This window comes from Acomys russatus, chromosome 4, assembly GCF_903995435.1.
Source record: "Acomys russatus chromosome 4, mAcoRus1.1, whole genome shotgun sequence".
In the NCBI taxonomy this organism is placed as follows: Eukaryota; Metazoa; Chordata; class Mammalia; order Rodentia; family Muridae; genus Acomys; species Acomys russatus.
Window position 1 is genome coordinate 11623249 of NC_067140.1, and position 26508 is coordinate 11649756.

Consider the following 26508-nt stretch of genomic DNA (forward strand, 5'->3'; position numbering starts at 1 on the left):
CCGATGACTACTCTCACTTCATTGAGCTCAGCAATTTGAATTCCTCCTTTTTATCCCTCTGGAGAAAACAGAGAAGGAGACACATATGATTTCAAGTAGAAACCCATAAATATGTAAATAAAATATAACCTGCAATCAGCCCTCGGGTAAAGGGAATGGAAAGTGAGCCCTTCAAATCTGCAGCAGAGCGGGCAACTCTGACCACACAAAGTGAGTTTGCACTTGGGAGACTTTAATTTTCCTGGACCGCGATGATGCTCAGGGCTCCCAGGCAGTAGGTCTTTGATTTGCAGGAACCAGCAATGCTGTGAGGGAGGGGAGATCACTCAGCTTACTGGATGGTTTTGGGGACCTATAACAGGGGTGTAAGGAGAACTGCCTGGGCTCTGCTTCAAGGTGGGATTTGAGTAAGGAGGGGAGAGGTTCCAAGGGGAGAAGAGAAAAGAAATCCTTGTAGAGACAGAAACCAAGGTCTACGTGTGGGTGTTTCGTGGGAGCCGGATCTTGGGTGACAGTGTGGCCCAGTATTTCTGTATAGTGTCCAATGACATTTTGTGGACACCAGTGAGCTGGAGGTGAGGCTGTTAAAACTGCTATCTGCGGCGGAGCAGCAGAGCCAGGCAGAGTCAGTAAGGAGCCTCTCGCTTTTCACAGTTAATGGCTTTGGTAACCTTCCTCGGTGCTGCCCCCTTCAGGGCTCTTGACAAACTCCAAATATTAGTGCAGGCACCTACCTCCTAGTGAGACTTTTTTCTTATTTTGATACAAGGCATTTCTAAATAGCCCAGGCTGACCCTTATTTGCCACAGACTCTGATGTGCTGGGATCACAGATGTGTTCCACAATGCCCAACTGTCTGTACTTGGAATCTAAAGGGCTTTTCCTGTGTGTGGCCTAAGCTGAGTTCTATGGCAATTAAGTTAACACTGGGTAGAGAGAACAGTGATTGCTCAGGTGCTTCTTTAGAGAAATGGTCCCTGGGGACAGTGTGGCTTTCCTTTTAGACGCAAGGTTCAAAGTGAACTAACTGCCCACAGTGCCGCATCCCTAGCCCGCACCCGCCTCCCCATCGCTTCCTACATGCCTGCAGTCTGGGATATGCTAGAAGAAAACACCCAATCTTCTAGTGTTTTTTTAAAGGCCCAGAATGCAGACTGAACTGTGAATATCGTGTTCTGAAATGGGGTTCCCCAGGGGTGAAGAAGAGCGAGAGACCATGGCCCACTTTCTTGATGGGTGCTAGTCTGCTAGTCCTGAAGCGAAGAGGCCGGCCATCTTGTCTGTACGTAACAGCTCACAACAATAGCATCCATAACACCACCAACGGACAGCGATTCGTTTCATTGCAGGCCTCTAAAGAGCATTTTGAGCTTCTCCAAACACTTTGATAGACATCAATGTCTTTGCCCCCAGGCCTTTATCTCAGGGAGAATGATGAATGATTAAAATGAGATACAGAAACAAAATGATGAATTAAACTTGAATGAAGCATTTGAGGAAGACAGCATGACAGTGGGGAGAACTGAACTGATTTTATTAGCACTAAGGTAACCCTGTATCCTAATGTCAGGGGAAGTTGGTGAAGTCCTCATGGACAAAGCTAAAACTTCTTAATCTCCAGAGAAACATATCCCCATTGTTATCCATCTTCCTCTAAACACGTCACACGCACTCCTTAAACATCTTCATCATTTCCCATCTCAGAGTGTGGTCTTCCCTCTCCTATGTCAACCACATATGCCACAAGCCTGAGATGTCACCTTAGCCCTCCTTCTCCCATCCCCACATTTAAAGACCCCTGTGAATCTGTCTATGGTATACCTAGCTGAAAGTGTGCTCTGAACTCCGGTAGACCCCCCCCCCCCCCGCCTCAGAGTAGACTGAAGATCAAGTCACACCACCAGCAGGTCCACCTCCAGAGGGCAAGCCAGCGGGCCACAGTGGCTTCTGTTTGTATGTAACGCCACATGGGCCAGGACTTCTGGTGGCTAGGCTTCCCTCTTGTACTTACCAACTCACTAGGTGAGGGGAGACTAGGTCTGGGTATACTTACTTCTTAATGAATTAAGAACCTAATCCTTTGGGGTTGCTATAACACAATACCATCGAGTGGGTTGTTTATAGACAACAGAAATTTGCTTTTTTCCAGTCCTGGTAAAGGCCTGTTTGCTGGCTCATAGACCCATCTCCTCATTGTGCCCTCACATGGTAAATGAGGAAGAGAGAACTCTGGGGTCTCATTCATATTGGTGCAAATCTACCTGCAACCTAGCCCCTCCAAAGGCTCCATCTCCTAACCATCTCGTGGGGACCTAGGTTTCAATGTAAGACTTGAGGTAAACAAAAGTGTTTAGTCACTAGCAATACTGATGCACCTGGTCCAGAGATCTCACACTGAGAAATATTGCTCTGGATGCCTCTACAGACACTGTTGTTTGCTTGCTGACCCTGTCTTACTCCGCAAAGCACACTATTTCAATGCCCAAGCTTCATGTTTAAATCTTATCCCTTTTTCTATTTTTCTAGAATCTTTACACAGTCTGTGAATTCCTCTGGGCAGAAATTATACTTTCCACACTCTGCACTCTCTCATTCTCTGTTTTGCAAAATAATGAGTACATTTCCAGTGTGATTAATAATAGAATAGGGAAAGGGGAGAAAACTCCAAATACCAATGGTAATAAAGAGCATCTACAAATGGCCACCAGCCCTGGATTCTCTTAAAAATTAATTATGAAGCAAAGAACATTCTGCCATCAGTGATGATGGGGAAAAGATTGTTTTCTTTATGACACAATTTTTAGAATGTAGGTTATTTGAGATTTAAGTCTAACTTGCTCAAACACCAACACTTCTGGAAATATAATACCACAAACAACATTTCAACTCAAAAATTTTATAGTGATAGTCAGGCCATTGTGTCTGTTACATGTAAAATCCATTATACAGCCGTGGCAACTGTTTGCAATAGGTTATAAATTTTTATTGAGATGATCATCTCACGATTGAATTTCTAACTGCATTATATGATCATGAGCAAATAAGTCCACGGGGGCTTTGAAAGTGCTTTGAATATCATTTCTAAAGATCAAAACCCCTCCAAACCCTGACATTTACCTTGTGGAAAAAGAGAAGTCCCATCAACTGGTTCAAATCAATTATTTTTATAGATGACTGTTACATTGCAGAGTTGCGGTATCACCTGGCTTAATAATGAACCCTAACGTCCTTTGAAAGCAGTCAGCTTCATAACCAGGTTTCAGTGAGGAATCTTACCAAAGACCTGTTTGGAAAAAATCATTGGGAAAATGGATTCCCTCTTCATCACAGTGGCTCAATAACTTCCAAAGGAATAGGCCTGGTGCACGTGAGCCTTGGCCTCTACACCATCAGGCGCACTTCTGACGCACTTGAGAGTGGCTGCTATCAATTCGGCTCTAACGCTCAAATTGGTTCAAAAACAACTGGATACTCAAGTTTGTTCCAAAACAATTGATCTATGAGGGCACAATGTAAGCACAGAGCAAATGTTACATCTGCTTATATGTGACTGTGCTCACAGGAGCTATAAATGAAGTACAAAAGCTGAGCCACACGCATGCGTGCACACATTCACACATGCATGCACATGCATGCACTCATGCACATGCTCACATACAGGAGCACACACCTGCACTCCCACACATAAACCCCTCCAGTAGCTGGAGGTTCCTGTCCATGTATTTCAGATGGCTTCTTCCTGCTTTCTAGGACTCACAGGCTGCAACCTGTACCTTATAAAAGCAATATTGAGCTTTTCTTAAGGTATTTGCTATCTACATTATAGTGTTTTGCAGGTTCTGGTCCACTTGTTGTCTAAAGTTGTGCTCTGATGTTTATGTGTCATTAAGGATGTGAGGAGTACCTCTACCCCCGGTTACCTCCTAAGCTCTGTGGTCTTCATCCACAATACACCAAAGGGCAATAATGTTAGGGCACAGCTTTCACGTTATAACACGCCTCATACAACATACTCAGCTGTACCCCATGTTTCTGCACTTATGGGTTCTTTTCTCCCACCTCAGGAACATCTTTGGCTAATTTTCCCTCTGAAGTCCATGCTAGATGCTTCACTAAGCCCCACACCATAGCTGTAGAGCGGCCCTGAGCTCAGTATAGCAGTGGCACACATCTCTCTATTTGTCATGGTGTAACCAAAGACCCAGAGCTCTGTAGCCACAAAACCAGAGTGTAGACCCTGGTTGTACCACTGGCCAATTCAGTGAGCTTGATTAAAATAAGAAAGTACCGACTCTCTCTCTCCCTTTGTGTATACATGGAACTTGCAGGGCATGGCATTTGAGGGTGATAAGAAGATAATGTGAGTCTTAGAAAAATGAACACCAGTCTCCTTTAATTAAATTACTTCCATTCAGAGATGCAATGTTAGCCAACAGGCAACAGCCCAAAGGCCCATGGGGTATAGTTGTATGCAGAGAACCCTCGCGGTCACACTCACAACAGGAACATCTGGGAAACAGCTGGAGCCAGAAACCCACAGTTAAGGTAGAATCCAGGGGCCCCCAGAGAGACTGTGCTAAGTCAGACTCTTAGGCAGAAACCAAGATCACCCAAGAGGACATGGAGTCAGGAGGTTCTGAAGGACAAAAGCAATTTCAGAGTCAGTTCTGAGACACTGTCAGAGTCAGGAAGCTGTAAAGATTGTAGCTGGTGGTACGATCTCCTCAGAAACAACCAGGAACCACCAGGGCAACAATCAGATCCAGGGGTCACAGGCCAAACAAACTATGTATATTAAATACACAAACCGAACCAGAAGCCTGCAGGGATGAGAACTGAGGGGTACAGTCAGAAGCAGGATCCCTCAGATACACAGAACCAAGACCCCTCAAAGACATGCAATGGCACTGGGATTCCTCACGATGATGGAGCCAGTGTCCCATCAGAAATACTGTCAATACCATGAGAATCTCCATGAATTGACCAAAGGCAGAAGGTTCTTAGAATCACAGCCAGAGCTGAGTGCCTTTCCATAAAAGGAAGCAGATTTACACCAGAGAAACCAGGAAGGGCCCATGCCCAAAAAGGCAGGAGGAGGGCCAGTCAGCAGAACAGCACAAGGTCTGAAGGGATGTCCTTACCCGCACACTTGGTCCTGGTGGTGAGGGGAGGTCCGGGTGGTCCTGTGCCCCCCTCGCCTGGTCGTGTGAGTAGCACTCTGATCTCGTACTCCACGTCAGGGTCCAGATGCCAGAGCTTGTAGTTGGGAGAGTCCACGATGTGGGTCTCGGCCCAGGTACCCGTGGTGGTGCGGTATTCTACCTCCTTCAGAATGATGGGGCCGTCTCCAATAATGGAGTTGGCGTTTGGCTTAATCCACAGGTAGGTGGCCCCCACCGCCAGCAGTTCTGGGGGAGCGATGGGCGTGGGAGGCTCTGTAAGAAAGCAAGCAAGCAAAGACATTTCAGTCTTCGGTTGTTTACAAAGTAGAATCTAAGCATGTAAAGAAAAGTGGCCAAACTCAACAAAACCATAGAGGGCTGTCAAGACGGCTGAGCAGGCAAAGAAGCTTGCTGCCAACCATGACATCATCCTGAGATGGGTCTGCAGGACCCACGTGGTGGAAGAAAAGAACTGACTCCTGAAAGTTGTCCCTGACCTCCACTTACAGTATGTTACACATTTGCACGTGTGTGTGTGTGTGTGTGTGTGTGTGTGTGTGTGTGTGTGTGTTTTCCCATTTAGTCTTACTTGTGTGAATATGTGTTAAGGATGACTGGTTGAGATTGCATCACCTGTCAAGAGTTGGTTCTCCCTCGCTTAGCAGCCATTAGCTGCCTGATTGTAGTTCTTCATTTAGGGGTGGAGTCTTGTGATATTTTTTTCTCTCATCCATGCTAGCCTATCATCTGGTATTGTCATTATGTGGGTATTGATTTAGGGGACCACATTACTGAGATATCATCGGTGCAGCTTTCTCAAATATAGAAGACACTGTCTCACAACAGATGCCCTCATCCTGTGGCTCTTACAACATTGCACCTCCTTGTCAATGATCTACTCTAAGCCTTACTTATAGGGTCGTGTTATGGGTAGATTTAACAACTGGGCTGTATACCCATGGTCCGTTGTTCTCTGCAGTTTATCAATTGTGGGTGTGCTGGTTTGTTTTATGTCAACTTGACATAAGCTAGAGTCATCAGAGAGGAAGGATCCTCAATTTTAAAAATGCCTCCCAAAAACTCAAGTGACAACAGGTAAGCCTGAAGGGCATTTTCTTAATCAATGCTGTGGTCCCAATGCTGTGGGAGGGCCCAGTCCATTGTGGGCAGAGCCAATCCCTGACTGGCAGCCCTGAGTTCTATAAGAAAACACACTGAGCAAGCCACAAGAGCAAGCCAGGAAGCAGCACCCCTCTATGGCCTCTGCATCAGCTCCTGCCTCCAGGTTCCTGTCATGTTTGAGTTCCTGTCTTGACTTTCTTCATTGATGAACTACGGTGTGGAAGTGTGAGGCAAGTAATCCCTTTCCTCCCAACTTGCTTTGGTCGTGGTGTTTCATGACAGCAATAGTAACGGATCATCTCCATCTGCCGCCAAAAGTGTTTCCTTTGATAGGATGTGAGAGCTAAACGTAGCTGTGGGCATAAAAATAAGTCTGTAGAATAGAGTTAGGCACTGCGCTGGTCTAGAAGTTGTGGCTGTAGGAGTGTAGCAGCTTCTTCTCTAGAGTTCATGATCTTATCTGCCATGGGTAGCTGGATAGGTTTACAATACCAGCCATAAAGTCCCTCCTATAAGGACCCATTAGATAGCTGATGGCTAATCCCAAGATATCACTGACATTGTTGAACCACTGGGGACATTTTGTCATGGTTAGTAGGTAGCTCTGTGAAACTATTGATAGATTTCCTACCAAGGCAGTTTACATGGAACCTTTGGATGTGATGAGAACTAGTCGTCAGGATGAGACTTTCAGTTGGTTCCACCACAGATGCTGGTAGGAACACAGATAGGGAAAGGATGATGCAGCTCCATGGCTTCTCCATGGCCCTGACAGGTGCCTGCCAGCAGAGTGTCCTGGGCCAGCAGGAGCCCAGCAGGAATGAAAGGCTAAAGGACAGGTTACAATGGGTTACCTAGTTACCTGCTAACTGATCTATGTGGCACCTTACTTAGGCAATATATACTTAACCAAAGAGGCCCAACCAAACTCCAGAGCAGTGCAAGTGGGATAAAGAAACCTACGACCCCTGCAGGGTCTCCATATGTAGGCCAGGCTAGCCTCAGACTCCTTATGTAGCCCAGGCTGGCCTCAAATGACAGATTCTCTTGTCTTGTCCATCCAAATTTAGGGATTACAGGCCATTTGTTTCTTTTAAGATTTTTTTTCAGGATTCATTTTATTTCCTGGAAAATATTTTACCCGGAGCTTGAGAGGAACTGAGGGGGATCTGATGCCTTCTTCTAACATCCAGGGACACCAGGCATACAAGTGTTACACACACACTCAGTTTAAACATCCATACACATAAAATAAAATGAATAAATCTTTTAAAATTTAAGTATTTTGTTTAATATTCATACTTGCATGTTATTTTCATAGGACTTGCACCAGAGCAACCAAAATCCCATCATGGATGTGGGAGAAACCCATAGATGTGGGAGGAGTTCATAGATGTGGGAGGAGCTCATAGATGTGGGAGGAGCTTATAGAGGTGGGAGGAGCTTATAGAGGTGGGAGAAGCTCATGAATGTGGGAGGAGCCCACAGATGTGGGAGGAGCCCATAGAGTACTACCCATATCTGAGAGACATGCTATCTACTGGGAGAGGGAGAGTCACTTCTTTCAGGCATGAGGACTCTGAGATGCAACACATAATCCAAAGGATTTATTTTATTTTTGATTGTCCACAAGTGTGTGAGTGTTTACAGATGAGTGCAGGTGCCTGCAGTGTCCAGAAGAGGACATATCAGATCTCTTCGGCTTGGAGTTACAGGAACTTGTGAGCTGCCTGATGTGGGTGCTGGGAACTGAACATCATCTCTCTGCAAGGAAGGATTCTTAACCAGTGAGATCTCTCCAACACACCCATGCCCGTTTTCTTTGTTTGTTTTTGTTTTAAAACAAACTTGGTATGTTCATCACTTTTACCTGTGACAAACACAGAAGTGGAACAACAATCCCAAAGGAAAAACAGGGAAAGCATCTCCTCTCTTAGCAGGCCACAATAATATGGCCTTGGGAATGTCTGCACATTCCATCTCCTCTCTTAGCAGGCAACAATAATGGCCTTGGGAATGTCTGCACGTTCCATCTCCTCTCTTAGCAGGCAACAATAATGGCCTTGGGAATGTCTGCACGTTCCATCCAGTCCTTATTCATACACTTACACCTTTTCCTCTAGTTTCAATGACACATAGGCCAGATGTAGATGCGTTTTGTTTCCCTCACTATTAAGTATCCTAATACCTCCAGTCACATGCTACAAAGGGGCTACTGTCTCTTCTGGGCACTGAATAACTATCAATTTATGATGGTAGTTATTCTCCGATTGTGGACGTATGGGTTGATCTAAGTTCGGCCACGGTAAATAACTCTGCCACAGACATCTCTATGCAAATGACTTCAGGTCTTCTTGTCTGAGTCTGATATTGTTTTATGACCAAAAACCAAAGACCTGTCAAGAGGAATGTACGAGACCTTGAATCCTCCAGCAGAATGGAGAGATGGTGGGTGAGAAGGTGGGTGGCACTTTATTTAAGGACGCCATACTGGGGCGAGTCTCTGCCTACACCGATGAGCAAACAAAGGCCTGGGTTTAGTTTGGAACTCAAGTAGAGACTTCGGGATAGGGGCTCATTCTGTGTTTTTCTTTTAATTAATTACCTAGCATTAAAGATTCTCCAGAAGCAGGATAATTTGCTATAAAACAGGAGTGGACAATATGCTCTCAGTGTGACTCGAAGTACATCTTGAGGGACAGCTTCAGCTAGCCTCTATTACAGCTCGCCATTTGGTCAGAGAAGGGAATTAAGCAGATTAGTCAAGCTAGGTGCTTTTCTTTACAAAGCCATGGAGGTTATTACTCAAGACCTTGTTATCTCAAAGGTGTTTGCAAATTGATTTTGGGATAATTTGTTCCAGGTAGAGAAGTTAAGTTGGCAGGCAGATAATTTCTGGACTCATCCTTTGTGCATTTTAAATATATAGAGCCTCCAATGGCCATTATCAACCCTCAGGAGCTCCCATCAGTCTCCAATGTAGCCTCAAGGGGGATATTCTGTAGCTCCGTGATGACTCTGCCTAATTCCCTAATATAATTATTCACAGACCGGCTCTGGGCAGGATGAAGAGCAACCCACTCCGCTGCCGTGGGGGCTGAGCAGTGGCTTCATCAAGCTCGCCCATCGACTTCCTACCATGGTTTACTGCTCTCCTATTTCAGGCATTAGCAGTTTTCAATTTCTGACCACCAGAAAGAAAATACAGTATTAATCTTTCCAAGCATTTACTCGCTTTGCACGTATTTCTAACGGCAGGTACAAGTACAATCAGAAACAACTTCTTGGGTGTATAAATGTCCCCATCTCAAATGGCTCGCAAGTTCACAAGTTCATGTGCAGTCTAGGCATATTCATTTCTCTCTCTCTCTCTCTCTCTCTCTCTCTCTCTCTCTCTCTCTCTCTCTCTCTCTCTCTCTCTCTCCCCTCCCTCCCTCCCCTCCATCCTTCCAAAAATAGATCATGTAAGTTCACCTGTGTTCCCTGTTTCCTGTATCTGAAGGCATTAGACTATTGCTTTTAGTTTTTAATCTGGACTTTTCTCTTTTCAGAGAAATGCTGTTTAAAATTGGTATTATTTATAAAGCATGCATACAAGTGTTAAAGGGAGAAAGAAGCAGAGATGAGGGACAGGGCCATCTTGTTAACAAACAATATATCATTTTTGAATAAAGAGAAATATTTGCATTGATTCTTATCAATAAACTCTCAATAAACTCTCCAATAAGACTATGCAGAGATGCTCGGGGACTTGAAGGCCAGCTGAGGTGACAGCCTTCCCAAAATCTCAGAAACATTCAGAGGTCATTGAGTCCCCAAGGGCACTATGGATCTTTTAAAAGAAATGGGTAAGGAGAGAGTTCAAGCTGAGGTCTCGATTCCTGCCCACCCTGTTCTCACTTTATATTTTAGACCTTTATGGAGTTAGCCAAAAGGATCGTTAAAGATTGTGTATACCAGCAGTGCTTAACTTTGAGTAAAGCAGAGACCCTAAAAATCTGATAAGAAACTCTAAGTGCTTTTCTGAGAAGTGGACAAAAGTGCATTACCTGGAGTTCTGTGCATTATTTCAGAAATGCGTGAATATATCCATTAGAGCTAATCCTCCTCCACACCTTAGCCAGATTTAGAATCACACAGGAGATGAGACACACTTCTGTGGGTATCTATCCGGAGCTTTCCAGAGAGGTTTGGCTGAAGGAAGACCTACCATGAATGTGAGTGATTATGCGACGGCTGGGGTCCTGGGGCGTATTAATGACAGAGCGAGGAAAGCAGCTAGGCACCAGAATTCCTATGCCTCTACTTCCTGAGGGCAGATGCAATGTGACCAGCTGTCTCACGTCCCCGTCACCATGTCTTTCCTGTTCTGATAGGCTGAGGCCCATAAACAAAAAGGCAAAATAAACCTTTCGACCCTTTAGCTGTTTTGTTAGGTATTTAGTCAAAACAGCAAAATAAACTAATTAATTAATTAATAACAAAACCTCTGAAGCCCGTGTATAAGTCCGTGCATTGAACATAGAAGGAAACGATCCAGGCGTGGCGGTGCAGACCTGTAATCCCAGCGCTCGGGGAGGCAGAGGCAAGTAGATCTCTGTGAGTTCAAGGCCAGCCTGGTCTACAAAGTGAGTCTGGGAATGCCAAGGCTACATAGAGAAACAGTGTCTCAAAATAAATAAAAAGGAGAGGAAAAGGAGGAGGAGGAGGAGGAAGAAGAGGAGGAGGAGGAAAAAGAGGAGGAGGGGGGGGAAGAAACATAAAAGAATCTATGGACCAAGCACATGTCCCTATTTTACACTCCTTTGAGACTCCAGACTACCCTTTGTTGCAGGAACAGAGGCTGGAAACACAACCAGGAAAGGGATTGCAATTTAGCATTTCCAGTTTCCCAGACTCCCAATCTTCAGGTAAAGACAAGCAGGCAAAGGTTTCTAAAGAACAAGGATGAGTCTCATCAACTTGAATACCTTGACCTGCCCGCAAGAAGCAGAGGCATATGAATTCTAGCGATTAATTGCTTTCCTCTCTCAACCCTTGTTAATAAGCCCCGGGAAACGCTGAGGGCCCATGAGAGTGATGCGCCCAACATACTCACATCCAAAGCACAGAGACATAAGGCTGACCTGTGACATAGCACATAGACTATGTAGGAGTCCTCGACAGATGCGTATTCCCAAGGCTAGAAATGGCAGGTCCAACTGTTCCATGTGTATCTAGCACAGAGCAATGAGTTCAATCCCCCACACTATGTACATTGGATGTAGGGGCCTATATCTACAAGCCCAGGACTCAAGAGGTAGAGGCAGAAGGGTCAGAAGTTTAAGGTCATCTTTAGATATACAATGAGTTCAAGACAAGTTTGGGATACATAAGACCCCATCTTTAAAAAAGGAAAATGTTTTCAAGCAAGGATTTCACCAGGGTCTGGAGATGAACAACTTGGCAGAGAGACGTTTCCTGTGAGAGAAATCCTGTTTTCTACAATCCTGTGCGTCTCACTGCCAATTAACATGGTCTGTATGTGGAATCCAGTGGTGAAGACAAACATGGGTACTGTGCCATGGAATTAGAGGGTATCAGGGCTGAGAAAAGCGGCAATGACAAACTGTGATGTGTGTCATACTGCAGGGGGACAGCCTGTGAGGGATTTATTGATCAGGTAAGGTCTTGCAGGGAAATTTTACGGGAGAGGACTACTGGAGTCAGACATTCCTGGGGGTCCCCTAAGTCTGTGTTGCTTCAGCAGAAACCACTCAGAGCCAGTCAGGTCAACAACTAAAACTGTGCATTGTGAAGATTTACTCTTGCTGGGCATGGTGGCACATGTCTTTAATAAAAGTGCTTGGGAGGCAGAGGCAGGCGGATCTCTGCGAGTTAGAGGCCAGAGTGGTCTACAAAGTGAGTCCAGGACAGCCAGGCCTACACAGAGAAAGCCTGTCTCGAAAACCAAAACACAAACAAACAAACAAAAACTATTTATTCATTGACTCAAATAGTCATTGTACAAACATTCCTGAGATGCTGCAGCGCCAGACATGTTGCTTCAGACAATTAAATAATAGAAACAAGAATATTATTACCTCTAGTGGCTGACTGCCTGGAAGAGGTCATCAGGGAAACTCTGGAGTTTGGAAATTTTCTGTACCTTGAATGGGGTTATGTAACTGTCCTAGTTTGCCTTCTATTGCTGTGATAAAGACCATGCCTGAGAGAAACTTGCAGAGGAAAAAAATTATTCCACCTTGAAAGTTCCAGAACATAACTTAGGGCATCAAAGCCAAACCTCAAGGCTGGAACCATGAAGGGGAGCTGCTTCCTGGCTTGCTCCCAGTGGCTCACTCCACTTGTTCTTTTTTATAGAACCCAGGGCCACCTGCACAGAGATCGTCCCACCCACAGTGGGCTAGGACCACCACGTCAATCATTAACCAAGAAAATACCCCCCAGAGACATGCCCACAGACCAATCTGATGGAGGCATGTTCCCTCTTTCCAGATGACCCTAGCTTGTGTCAAGTTGACAAAACCCTGACCAGCACAGTAACACTCATCAAAATGAACTTTAAAATACAGCCGTCTTTGTGTATCTTGAAGCACTATGAGAAACTACAACTACAGCTGGTCAGAGTTCTTGCAGCACACGCCTGATGACTTGCGTTCAATCCACAGAATTCAGGTTAAAGAGGCAAATACTCGTGTCTCAGCTCTGAAGACCCTGAACTCCTCTGGCAGGATGGGAGCCAGACACAGGAGACCACCTGGGCACTCGTGAGCCAGCTCACTTGGAGGCTGCAGCTCAGCAAGACAGCCACAGAAGAGACCCTTGTCAATGAGGTGGAGGGGAAAACAGACACCTCAAGTTGTCCTCTGACTTTCATACATGTGAACGCACACATGTGTGCATGTGTGCACGTGCACCCCCCCACACACACACACATACACACACCACGAATATATTTACGGATCACAAACCAAACAAAAATATCACTTATTTTCAGTCAATCACAGGGAGACACATTGCTAAATTTATTTGGAATGAATCCTAAGAGGCTTATATGAGGGAAGGCACAGCATTTAAGAGCAATACTGCTCTTCCTGAAAACCTGAATTTCCATGCCCAGCACTCAGGTTGAGGAGCTTGCAGGCACTTGTAACTCCAGCTCCAAGGCTCCTGGCAACTCTGGGTTCTTAACATAAACTGCATTCGTGTGCACATAATCCCACATCGGCATGCACTTGAGCATGCGTGCATGCAAACACACACACACACACACACACACACACACACACACACACACATACACACACACTTAAAAATAAAACATTAGTATTAAAAAGAGGTGAGCCTTCAACCTTACGTCACTTATCTCCAAGCATTTCCACCCTTATGATCAGATCTTGATGCTCTCATCCATTTTCGAGTATTGAGTTGGTCAGACACTGCTTGCTCCCAACCAGAAGCTTTCCCACATAAAACACAATCAGTGCTGCTTGACCCCAGCATCCACTATGCAAAGACAAGTGACTGACACCTGATGGCATCCCTGCCCACAAAGTTTGGAACCAAAGCAAGAGAAAGAAAGAAAAAATCCCCTACTGTTAGGGAGCTGTAGCCTGACTTGGAAAGTGGCCTCAGCCCCCTCTGGTTAGACATCAAAGCCCACTGAGGAAAAGGATGCCGTGAGCCACCCTCGAACCCTGGGCTACAGCTGCCCCCGAGACGCCAAAGCTCTCCTTCGATGTGTAGATGATGGAGTGACCCCTTAATGTAATTCAGCCTGATCCTCAGGCAGCAATCTTCAGACCAATTCTGTCTTTCTTTTCCCTGCTGTGAGCACTTGTAACAGTTTGACTCCCAGAAACTCCTACAGAGAGCAAAAGTGCTTCAAATAGCTGAAGATGGATCGGTGTGTGTGTGTGTGTGTGTGTGTGTGTGTGTGTGTGTATTGTCTACTTCGAAAAAATAATCAAATGTTCTGAAGAAAACGGGATGTCACTAAATGTGCAGAGAAACGATATGATTTAGATAGGGGTACCATGGCCTCCAGCATCTGCTATTGCCTTCTTTACTCTACCAGAACTATCACTTAATTTTGACTTCTTGCTCATTTGGTTTTCGGAGTATCCCTCCATCGGTCCAACAGTATGTACACAGGGAGATAAGATGTTGTACTATCATCACTTTTCATTCATCCAACTGGGGTGCCTTTCTTTTTGCCCTTAACTAAGCCATGTACCCCCTCTGTTTTTAAATCTGCTTTAGAACTACTTTTGTTGTGTGGACCGCTGAGGTTTCTGCAAAGAAGCTCAAAGTCACTGTAGTAATTGGACAGGCGACTGATGCTTATGCGGGACTGCTGTGTAAAATAATGCATTGAGGATCAGAAGATGAAGGGGGGCTACCCTGCAGCCTGAGTCCACATCATGTTTGCCCTGCTTCCACTAACCATAGGCATGACCTTATACAGTTCACCTAATCTGTGTGGGTTTTCGTTTTCTCACCGTGAGCATGGAAAGCTGCTTTACAACATAAGTTGCAGAAATATTTAAATTTTCTAGCTAGCACCACTGGGATTCCTTGTGCATTCATCAACTCTTCCCTGCCTTTCAGGGTCAGCAGTGGGCCAGCTTTCTCCTCCTCACCCTGGATGGGGCCTTGCAGTTTCTGAATCCGGTCACATGAATCCCAACATATCATAGCAATGCGTGCCACTAGAGTTATTCTTTGTCTCTCATCTTGAACTTGCCACCAAGACAGAACACTGAACAAAACAACTATTGGGAGAGATTTATATTAGATCAGGATTCTGGATGTTTCTGCCCATCATGGTGGGGAGGGCATAGGCGAGCAGAGGTACTCCTCTCAAAGTAACCATCGATCAGGAAGTATGTGTGGGTGGGGGAGCAGAGGTAGTCCTGCCATAGTAAACACCAAGCAGTGTCAGGAGACAGAGAGAGACAGGGGAAGAGAGGGAATGAGAATATGAATGAAAGGATATTATTGGCTTTCTTCTTGTTTTCCCATATGGGTCCCCAGCCAATATGGATGCTGTCATTCACACTCAGTGTAGGCCTTCCTCTGTACTTACACTTCCCCGGAAAAGTGGAAAAGCCCACAAATGCATCCAGAGGTGTACATTACTAATGTCTTAAGCATCTCTTGATCCAGGAAAAATCAGCACAAGGTCAAAGTTGAATAAGTATTTGATGTCTTAGCTGGGGATGGCAAAAGACACTTACGTATCAGTAGTCGGAAGGCTGAGGCAGGAACACAGTGGGTTCCAGGCTGGTGTGAATTACATAGCGAAAACCTGACTACAACAAGGTTAAAAGTGAAGAGTTAAATATGTAAGACTTATTTAAGTGGCTAGAAAGCATTTAATAAATTCTCTTAAGAGGCACGGTTCATACAGTGACAAGGAGCAGACATCAGGAGGGACGTTACGGAGAGTCACATGTGCACACCTGTCTAAGGAGTAGAAGAACTTGGAGAAGAACAAGGCCGGGGAGGGAAAACGATATAAGGGCCTGTGCCTGGTCTTTTTGTAACTTGTTATGCTGTGTTTGGGTGATATCCCTGGGAGGCCTGCCCTTTTCTGAAAGGAAACAGAAGAGGAATGGATCCGGGGATGGAGAGAGAAGGCTGAGAGGAAGGAACTGGGAGGAGTCGGGAGAGAGGAAAGTGCAGTCAGGATGTAGTGTATGGGAGAAGAATAAATGTTTAAAAACTGGAACAAAACAATTTTCAGAAACACGGGTGAAAAAAAAAAGTCCCAAGTTTTCAGACTGTGAAGAACATGGAGAGATCTAGATAAAGTTAATCATACAGCTTGGGCTTAGGCTCACAGAGGAATAGCTTTGAAATGTATGACTAAAGAAAAACCCCACTTATATAGAAAAATATATAGCTATCCACCAAAACAAAACAGAAATGGATTTTTAAAAAAATGTCAATCATCACATTGCATCCTTCCTGTTTGAAACACTGAGATATAGAGAAGCCGGAAATGATAATAACTCGGATGACAGCAATAAAAGCTCATACAGACTGGACATTCGTAGGCACCTGTCAATGTACTTAGGACACTGGTGCTAATTGATTTTATTATCACAGCAACTCTATGGAAAACAACTGGGAAGATCCACTTCTGAAAAGAAGAGTTATCAAGATGAATGTCAAATAAGTTGTCATTCATGGAACCAAGACTGGGACAGAAGCACCTGCCTAAAAGTCTTCACTCCCAAGCATTAATGTAAGGGTAGCATTACCACGCAGAGAGAGAAGAGGAGTGATCCTCATTACCGAGAGAGAGAGAGAGAGAGAGAGAGAGAGAGAGAGAGAGAGAGAGAGAGAGAGAGAGAGAGAGAGAAGAGAGAAGAAGAAGAGGAGGAGAGAGGAGAGGAGGAGAGGAGGAGGAGGAGAAGAAGAAGAGAAGGAGAAGAAGAGAGAAGAAGAGAGAAGAAAGAAGAAGAAGAAGAAGAAGAAGAAGAAGAAGAAGAAGAAGAAGAAGAAGAAGAAGAAGAGGAGGAGAAGTGCTCCTCAGAAATGTGCCCAGAACTTCAGAGCCAGAGAAGAGGTTCCTTTTGCACATCCAACAGAATAGCACTCTCATACACAGGAAAAGCGCCACCCACTGGGCTCCTTAGGGAAAAATGACTTGACAGTTCACATCTTTGGATGACCAATATCATAGTTTCTAGGATGCAGAGTTTCAGTATGCCAGCAACCAGTCCCCATGAGAAAGCTAGCAGTTACAAAGCCTTTCACTCTAAGATGAGACCTTAGAAAACAAGATTAAACCCCACATCCTCTCCACAATGCTCAGGGCCCATCACAAAAGAGAAGCAAGCGTAAGGGAGGACCAGAAGCAAACAGGGTCTTCTGGACAAGACAGGCCTACAGCACTCATGAACATACAACAGCCGTGGCTGCCTGCCCACAATCATGCCAGTCAGCATCCCAGCATGCAATGGGAATGGAGCTTATCAGGGCACAGACCTCATTGAGAAGCTATGGACAGTTGATAGCTTCTGGGGCAAGGGAGTCAGTTTTCTTTATAGGTGTGGCTCAAGGTAGGTAAACCACACTCCAGTGGATGAATCCAAACCCATGAGTTTAAGGGCAGACCCAACTGGGGCTGATGGTTTATTTTTAAAAAGGAGGGCGGGTAGATTTGAATAGGGGGTCAATGTTTACTGCGTGTATTGTCCTTGGTTGGTGCAGTACGTTGAGCCGACCCCCCTGGGATCAGATCTGCTCATCATGATGATTTTCTTGAGGGTTTCTAGGACTCTCTGGATCTTTCTATTTCCCCATCCTCCCATATTTCTCTCACCTAGAGTGCCAATGGGAACTTCCCACATCTATCATGATCTCCTGGTAAGTGAAGACTTTCATTGGACATCCCTTTTGGCCTAGTGTCCAACTCTGGTGCCCCATATTTGGCCATTTCTGCTTTGTGAGGAGGCCTGGTGGCACCCAGAAAAAGGATAAGCAGGCTACCAGGATGAGACTTGATAGGCTGTGACACTATGGTGGGGGAAAAGGTTCCCTTCTGTCACAGACCTACGGGACAGGAAGAGGGTGAAAAAGGGAGGGAGGGAGGAATGGGAAGATAAAAAATGAGGGGATACCAATTGAAATAGAATCTGAATAAGTTAATAAAATAAATTTTAAAAATTAATAAAAATAAAAAAGAGAAAGGGAAAGAAAAAATAAAATTGTGGGTTAGGGAGGCAGGGATGAGCCTCATAGGAGTTAGGGGTGAATATATTAAAAATGCCCTTTATGAAATTCTCAAAGAGTTGTTTTTAAAAAGAAAGGAAACTACCTTAAGACAGACTAGACTGAACAGAGCTCACACTGTCAGGAGACTCCTTCTTTTCAGTCAGGTTAAGCTAATGCTGTAACAAGCCATTTTGTGACAAAAGGTTAACACTTTCATTAGATACCATGGAAGTTTTGGGAAAGGTCTCTCTCAGACAGACATCTGTGGGTACAAAATTCTACTGTAACTAATTCAGACAAGAAAATGAAGTCCCACCTACTTAAGCTGATTAAAATACTCTGATCTACCCAATGAACAGGACATTCTCCACAGTTATGTGGAGAGCGGGGACTGACTTTGACATGAACTCTGGTGCCCCATATTTGACCACCTCCCCTTGATGGGAAGGCCTGATGACACTCAAAGAAAGAATAAGCAGGCTACCAAGATGAGACTTGATAGCCTATGACCATATAATAGGAGAGGGGAGTCCCCTCGGTCATAGACCTAGGGGAGGGGAATAGGGTGAAAGCAGGAGGGAGGGAGAATGGGAGTAGACAAGTGATGGGATAACAATTGAGATGTAATCTGAATAAATTAATAAAATTAAAATTTTAAATAAAAAAAAGTCTCAAATGCAAGACTACCTTGCTTGATGTGTAGTCACAGCATCTGCTTCCTTCTCTGTAGCATGTCCTCATACAGGCCAAGTGTATGGCAGTTGGTATGTGAAATGATTGACAATAGGACAATAGGACAATGGCAAAAGAAGAAAAAATACCAGATAGCTGGTCATGGAAGTGAGCGCTTTCAATCCCAACACTACTGGGGGGGCATACATCAATGGGGGGGGGGTTGCTGCAAGTTCTAAGCCAGGCTTGTCAATGGAAGTGACCCTCTGCCTCACGAAAACACAAAACTAAACCAAACACCTGGCCACTAACACCAACAGTTGATGTTTGATGTTCTTTTTTTTTTTTTTTTTAATAGCTGTAAGGAAATAGGTACCTTCCCCACTCCCCAATGCCCTCTCTTGGGAAGGTGTTTTCTTCTGCAATAAAACTGCATGGGCCGGTTATTGGAAAGATGCAAGCTTAAGCAAGCACAGTTTTCTATATCGAAAGCTTTTGCGTACAGTGCCTCCTTTGCTGTGATTCACCCCCCACCCCTATCTGCCCAGACATCCAGAAACCATGACGCACAGCTGCATCATCCATCTTGCTGGTTTCCTACCTGTACCTCAGTAACAGTGAGAAATATGGCTACTTCTGATACTGTCCAAAGGCCTCCACTGTGATTTGAGACTTGCCTTTCAAATACTCATAATAAATAATAATAATAATAATAAGAAGAAGAAGAAGAAGAAGAAGAAGAAGAAGAAGAAGAAGAAGAAGAAGAAGAAGAAGAAGAAGAAGAAGAAGAAGAAGAAGAAGAAGAAGAAGAAGAAGAAGAAGAAGAAGAAGAAGAAGAAGAAGAAGAAGAAGTAAATTTCTTCCTACAGTGATCTATGCAATAAGAAAAATGTGCTCTCATTATATGGATACCAAGGCTCTGGTTTTCATAAAATATAACCTGCCCATATCACACCGGCAGCAACCAGAGTACAGTTCCGCACCTTCTCATAACCAAGCCCCTTGCCCAGCACTGAACCGTCTTCTGTGTACTATGCAAACGTCCTTCTATTTCCATGGGCTGTGAAGAATATAGGGTGGGCGTGCCCTCAGGAAGAACTTTCTGTGCATCCAGCACCAAGCGAAGGGCATGAAGCTCTTTCATCCAGAAGGTATCGTCATTCCCACTGTTGAGAAAGGCCACTTGATCCTGCCCGGGGCACAGAAGGTGATGAAGAAGAGAAGTCAGATCCAGAACAGAGTGGTGAATGCAGAAGGTACACAGGAAGCCGCTGTGCCACGTGCCTAACACAGAGGGCACCAATATGTGCCTTTAACTCAGCTTGAAGACATTTAGGATTAAGTACTTTCTCCATTTACCATACAAGTGGCAAAGTTTCAAAAAGATTTGTTGTAGTTAATTATGTGTGTGCACACACATGCATGTGCATAAGCATGTGCATGTGTCTGTGTGCAGATGAATGTGGATGCCCATGGAGTTGAGAAGCATCTGATACCCCTGGAGCGAGTGCTGGGAACTGAACTTGGGTCCTTTCCAAGAACAGTATATGCTCTTAACCAATGAGCCATCTCTCCAGTATCTATACTCTTCGTACTGAGAACGCACACACTGGGCCTCTAAAAGGACAATTCTCTCTAGCTCACTAGGTTCCTTAAGTTACCCTTACCACATTAACGTCACACAGCGTTGATACAGAAATAGCAGGAGGCGTCTGTTTTGCTTGTGCTGTTCTCTGATAGATCCCTCCTCTTCTCCAGCTAACTCACTTTTTCTTGTCCCTGGAATTTTAGCTCGTCTGTAGAGTGCCCTCCTGGACACTCTCATCCTTATACTTTGTTCTCTGTGCTTTCTGGTACCTTAGCCCAGGTGGTAAGAGGTGGAGCCTGAGACAAGGTTTCTACAGAAGCAAGATATTACAGATGAATTCTCAGAATGCAGGTTAAGGGAAGCGATGGCGCTACGTAAGGATGTGAGTTCAATTGCAGGCTAGCTTCAGGCTAACATCACAGGGACCCTGAACGTGAACTATACCAGTTTTAGGCAAAGGCACCAAAATTACGTGGTGTTAATGAGTCACTCTCCCTGGATGCAGAGGCATCACTACCTCTCTGCCCTTCCCAGCATCACAGCTCCCAATATGGCTAAAGGCCCTTATCCTGAGACAGGGGATACGAATCTCCTAGGACTCCTCAAATAACAGGCCACAGAGTAGGAGCTGAAAACACCTGTCATTTCTGAACCTGCAGTTCCAAAAGCTGGACATGTGACATCAAGTTGTCAACAGGACCACTTTCCCTTGAGAGGCTCTAGGGAAGACTGTTTGCTTACCTCTCCAAGCCTCTTGTGTTGTGTCAACAGTCCTCGGGCTGTGGCTTCTACATGCATCTTATCCTCCTTCTGTCCTGTCTCCATATGGTACTCTTAGGTGGCTGGAATTTTTACCCAAATTTCCCTCTTCGTGTGAAAATTTAGTTCATATTAGATTAATGACTGTCATAGTTATGATTTCTATTGTGATAAAACACCATGACCAAAAACATCTTGGGGAGTAAGAGTTTATTCTGCTTACACATCCACAGTACAGTCCATCAAAGAGGGAAGTCAGGGAAGAAACTCAGGGCAGGAAGCTAGAGGCAGGAACTAGAGAGAAGTCCATGCAGGAATGCTATGTATTGGCTTGCTCCTCATGACTTGCTCAACCTGATTTCCATTCTTCCTTCTTCCTTCCTCCCTCCTCCATCCCTTTTTTTTTTTTTTTTTTTTTTGAGACGGGGTTTCTCTGTATAGCTGTGGCTGTCCTGGACTTACTTTGTAGACCAGGCTAGCCTTGAACTCACAGAGATCCACCTGCCTATGCCTCCCCAAGAGCTGGGATAACAGGCATGTGCCACCACACCCAGCTTCAACCTGATTTTGTATACCATCCAGAACTGTGGACCCTCCCACATCTATCATAAAAAAAAAAAAAAAAAAAAAAAAAAAAAAAAAAAAAAAATGTCCTATAGACTTGATTACACAGCCAGCTTACAGAAGTATTTTTTTCAAGTAAGATCCCCTTCTCCCAGATATATGTACATTGTGTTATATTGACAATAATCAACCAGCCAAGGCACTTCCTTCTTCAGTATGGACTCATTTTCAAGTGAATTATAACTGAGAACATTCTATTTTCAAATACGTTAACAACCCGAGTTCCCAGGCAGAGCATGACTTTGAAGGGAACACCAATCGACTCACAACAAGAGGCAAATATGGGGGTTCAGCTGTCAGGATGGGGGTGGGTGCTCTGGCCTGGGAAAGACCCGGAATGTGCATAAACAGCAGACTCTACGGCTACAGCAGAGAGCCCCATCCTCAGTATATTGGGGATTCTTGTCCACTGCAGAATTTCCACATCTGTATGTAGATTACTAGAGAGAGGTTGTGTTTCACCACACTGTCAGGTGTTCAAGAGCATAAACCAAGCCACTTGGTCCTGAGACTTCAAGTCCTAAATGCCCTTGAAGGTACCTCCTCTCCAGTGTGTAGTCCTTACAGATACATGGACAGGAACTGTCTTAGGATTTTACGCCATTTCTTCTTCCCACTCTCATATTACCCTCTCCACGTGCATTAGCTACGCTTGTGCATAAGTGTGACCACAGACCCTGACAGCACCTGCAGGAGGAAGGGTTTAATCTTGACTCATGTTTCCGATGGCTACAACCCATCATGGCAGGCGAGCATACAACACAGAAGCTAAGCTCAGCTCATAAAAGCAGGAGTTGATGGTGGAGATTGTTCATATTACAGTGGACCAGAGAGCAATTGAAAAGGCGAGGAACTGGGGGAGGGGTTTTAACCTTCAAAGGCCCATCCTTCATGACCCACTTCTGCCTGCTAAGCACACCTCCTAAGGGCAGCATGGCCTCTCCAAATAGCATCACCAGTTTTGGAACAAGTGTTCTACATATGAGTCTTGGAGTGGTGCTTTTTAGAACCAAACTATGAGTTTTCATTTTACTATCTCTTATTTTGGCTGTTTAAGCTGGAATCAGAATTGAATCACTTTGAATCCCAGCCCTGCTATTTTTAGCCATATGTAGTAGATGTTGGTGGTACCCAGCCAGATCCCTTAGTGCCTGGCACCTCCACACACTAGAGATGTCCCACCTCTAGCCCTGGACTCCCTCTCAGCTAATATTGTCACTGGATTGTGAGGGAGCCATAACATGGCAGACTTAATATGCCAAGACTAGACATTGCACTCCCAAGGACAACCATCACCCAAAGAAAAAGGAGAGCCAGTAAATATATAGCTTAGTTTACTGGGTCTTGATAAGCAATCAGACAGTGTGGTAACTTTCCTATCTCTTACATGACCCCTAGTGGCACTGCTCATCAGATACACAGCAAGGTTACACAATCCTGAATCTGTCCTTGAGGGGGCTCCCTTCCTTCTCTGCCTCACCCTCCCCATCCCCACTAAAATTCCTTTCAACCTTTAGACCAACTATACTTGCAAATATGTCTCACAGTCTGTTTGGGGAGAAATCTCATCTAAATGACTATGAAAGCCATGACATGTTATTTGATATCTATAACTCAAATTCCCCACTTGGGCTGAAGATGTAGCTCAGACAGAGCGTTATGTCTAGTATACACAAACACCTGGGTCCAATCCCAGTACCATATGAACTGAAGAGTGGCGATGCACGCCTATATACCCAGAACGCAGAAGGTGGAAACAGAAGGATCAGAGGTTCAAGGTCACCCTTGACTATTTAGCAAGTTTGAGGCCGACCAAAGCAATGTGAGACCTTTTAAACAACAAATAAACAAACAGAAATAACAATATAACCACAAAAAAAAATTAGACAGTCATATTTTGGAATATGGTGGAAAAATTTTTGGCTGTAAGTAATATTAAAGATACTGGTCCAGAATATGATGGTTTGTCTTTGTAAAAATCACATGGCGAATGTCACTGATTCTCCAACACTGGCTAATGACAGAGGTCTTTGCTCGATTGAATTTTAACAGCTACAGGAATGAAGCCGCCCAGATGTAGCCCCCGCCTCTGTCTGTCTGTCTGTCTGTCTGTCTGTCTGTCTTTCTCTCTCTCTCTCTCTCTCTCTCTCTCTCTCTCTCTCTCTCTCTCTCTCTCTCTCTCCATGTGTGTGTGTGTGTATTTTTAATCAGATTTATTGTAATTCCCCCACAGCAACCATAGAGGTTGATAGAAAGGTAAATATTGTACTTATTTTCTATTTCACATCTAATTGTGCTTTAAATTACTTTTAGGTATGCATATTCTACCTTGAGCCTTTGGTGGTTAAAAGTTATTTCTTCAAGCTGCACATGGTAGTGGATGCCTGGAATGCAAGTACTCAGGAGGGAGAGGCAGCCAGGTCGCTGTGAGTTCAAAGCCAGCCTGATCTACAAAGCGGGTCCAGGATAGCTGAGGCTAGTCAAAGCAAATCTGTCTCGAAGAAAAACAAAGACAAACAAGCAAAAGGAGCTTTGTTTCTATTCATGAAGACTTTCTGATAACTCCCTTAAAAAAAAAAATAAATAAAGGATTACCATAATGTGAAAAACAAAAAGCAAAAAGCAGAAAACAAAGTCTTCATGTATAAAACAGGTCAGCACTGTTGCTTTCCTTACAGGAAATGCCATGGGGATAAAATAAACCACACAAGCCACTCCTAGCACATAAGGTGGGCGTTGCTGTATCTGTTATTATTGCGCTCCTGCCTAGCTATTGGTGAGCCACTCAATACAGCCTTCCCAGTTTGCTAACTTCATAGAACAGAGGGACCCCAACACATTCTCCTTCCTACATCTGGGTAGAGAATCAACAGCAATGCCTGTGTGCTTTTTTAAAACAAGTATTTCCACAAGCAGATGCATTCAGGAACCGAGCCTCAGTCTACATAAGACAGTCACAGTGAAACCTATGAAGTCACTTAGAACTGCATAATTCAGTCACAGCTTAGCACCAGATGAGATTTTATGATCTGCAATACTCTTGTCTGCCCCTGGCTCCTCTTTGTCCCTCAGTGCCTCATAATTTTCAAGATTACTCTTTGCTGGGCCATTTCCCAAAATTAAGAGCAGAATAATTATGCTAGAAGAGCCTTTTTAAAGCTTACTTGCTAATCAGGCGTCTTGAGAAAGCAGGAATCAAGAGTCTGTCTCCCTCAGAGGAGGACCTAAGAGACCCAGGATCGTCAAGCGTTGCAATCAGAGGCCACTCTGCAGAGGCATCTTGTCTCAGAGCAGTAAGGGTCATCCAACAGGCATTCCTTTGTCCTTCCGTCCCACTTCTTGCCTGGCAGCCTTGCTATAGAGAAGTGAGTGGAACTCGCATCTTAGTGACTTTGGATCTCAGAGTTCCAGATACCCTCAAATCTATACACTTGTGTACAAGGACATACTACAGGGCAAGAGCAACTAATACTCTCCTGGTGGTGTGCACCAGCTCCTTGCCCAGAGTTTACTTATAGGAACCCATTCATTCCTTGTTCCATACCATAAGATAAATACTATTATAGGCGCATGTTAAAGATGAGTAAACTAAATGAATGTGCCAGCCATTTATCTCTGGTCTTTTGGCTTTAGTCTCACCTTGTAATGATCACCTCTGTGACTCTGGAATAGAACCCTGCAAAGTATCCATGCAGGTGCCTAGTAATAGGAGCCTCTAGAGCAGTGGGCCCCAACCTTCCTGATGTTGTGACACTTTAATACTGTTCCTCATGTTGTGGTGACCCCCAGAACATAAAATTGTTTTGTTGCCACTTCATAATTATATACTACTGTTTTGAGTAGTAATACAAATATCTGATATGCAGACTATCTGACATGCAACCTCCAAGTGGGGTTGTGACCCAGAAGTTGAAAACTGCTACCTTCTGTGTCATTGACAGTGCAGCTAGAGGCCACAGCATTCTGAGCTTTTATTTCTTCTAGTCTTCAGGGCAACCACAGCATGGCATCTTGCTGGAGGTACTGGCAGAATCCACATCATGCCCTTACTGCTGGTGTACTACCGAAGGGGACTGCTCCTTGAGAGCTCTCAGCAACCAGCCCTCTAGGGTTCCTATTTCTGACTTACAGTCTCCATAACAACACTTGCTCCCTTTGGATACCCAAGAGCTAAATGTAGCAGGTGCTTCATGTCACTTTGGGCTACTTCAGCATCTCACTTTTGCCCTGTAAGCCTTCTATCACTTGTGTAAAATTCCCCCATCAATGAAAGCTCTCTGCTTGAAAATGTTGTGTGGTCTAAGGTTTGCTGAACCCTAAAACAAAGCTAGATTTTTATAATCATCTTCATTTTTCCACACCAAGAAGCAAAGGCAGAGGACATTCATAATCTGTCCGGGCTTGTGCAGTTAGCACACAGTAAAGCCAGGATCCCCAGATTGCCTTGCTGTAGAATGTGTGGGTTTTTTTAATTACATTTTATTTGTGTATATTTATGTGTTTGTACACACACACACACACACACACACACACACACACACACACACACACACACACCATGGCTCACATGTGGAAGTCAATGGACAACTTAGATCTGAGTTGGTTCCCTCCTACCATGCAGGTGTCAGGAACAAAACTTGTCCAAACCAGTCCCAGTGACTACCCCAGGTGGACAATCTTGATGGCAAGTGCTTTATCCTGCTGAGCCATGCCACTGGCCTAGAGTTTACGGTTTTAACTGAAACACTGAATTGCCCCCATTGTTCTAACCTTCTGGCCAGCCACAGAACAAGACAGATAGCTAAGAGTGAAGCAGATAAATTCTCTTGTTCAACACACAATTACTAAAGA

The 26508-nt window shown here is 44.5% G+C and overlaps 1 protein-coding gene across 1 annotated transcript in view; it reads right to left on the minus strand.

Annotated features, from left to right (window-relative positions):
* Ptprt (protein tyrosine phosphatase receptor type T) overlaps positions 1-26508 on the minus strand; it is a 1134114-nt gene that overhangs the window by 605861 nt on the left and 501745 nt on the right. Inside the window, exon 7 of the mRNA XM_051143721.1 lies at positions 5142-5435. Within this exon, the coding sequence (XP_050999678.1) occupies positions 5142-5435 (294 nt within the window). The remainder of the gene's footprint in view (positions 1-5141; positions 5436-26508) is intronic.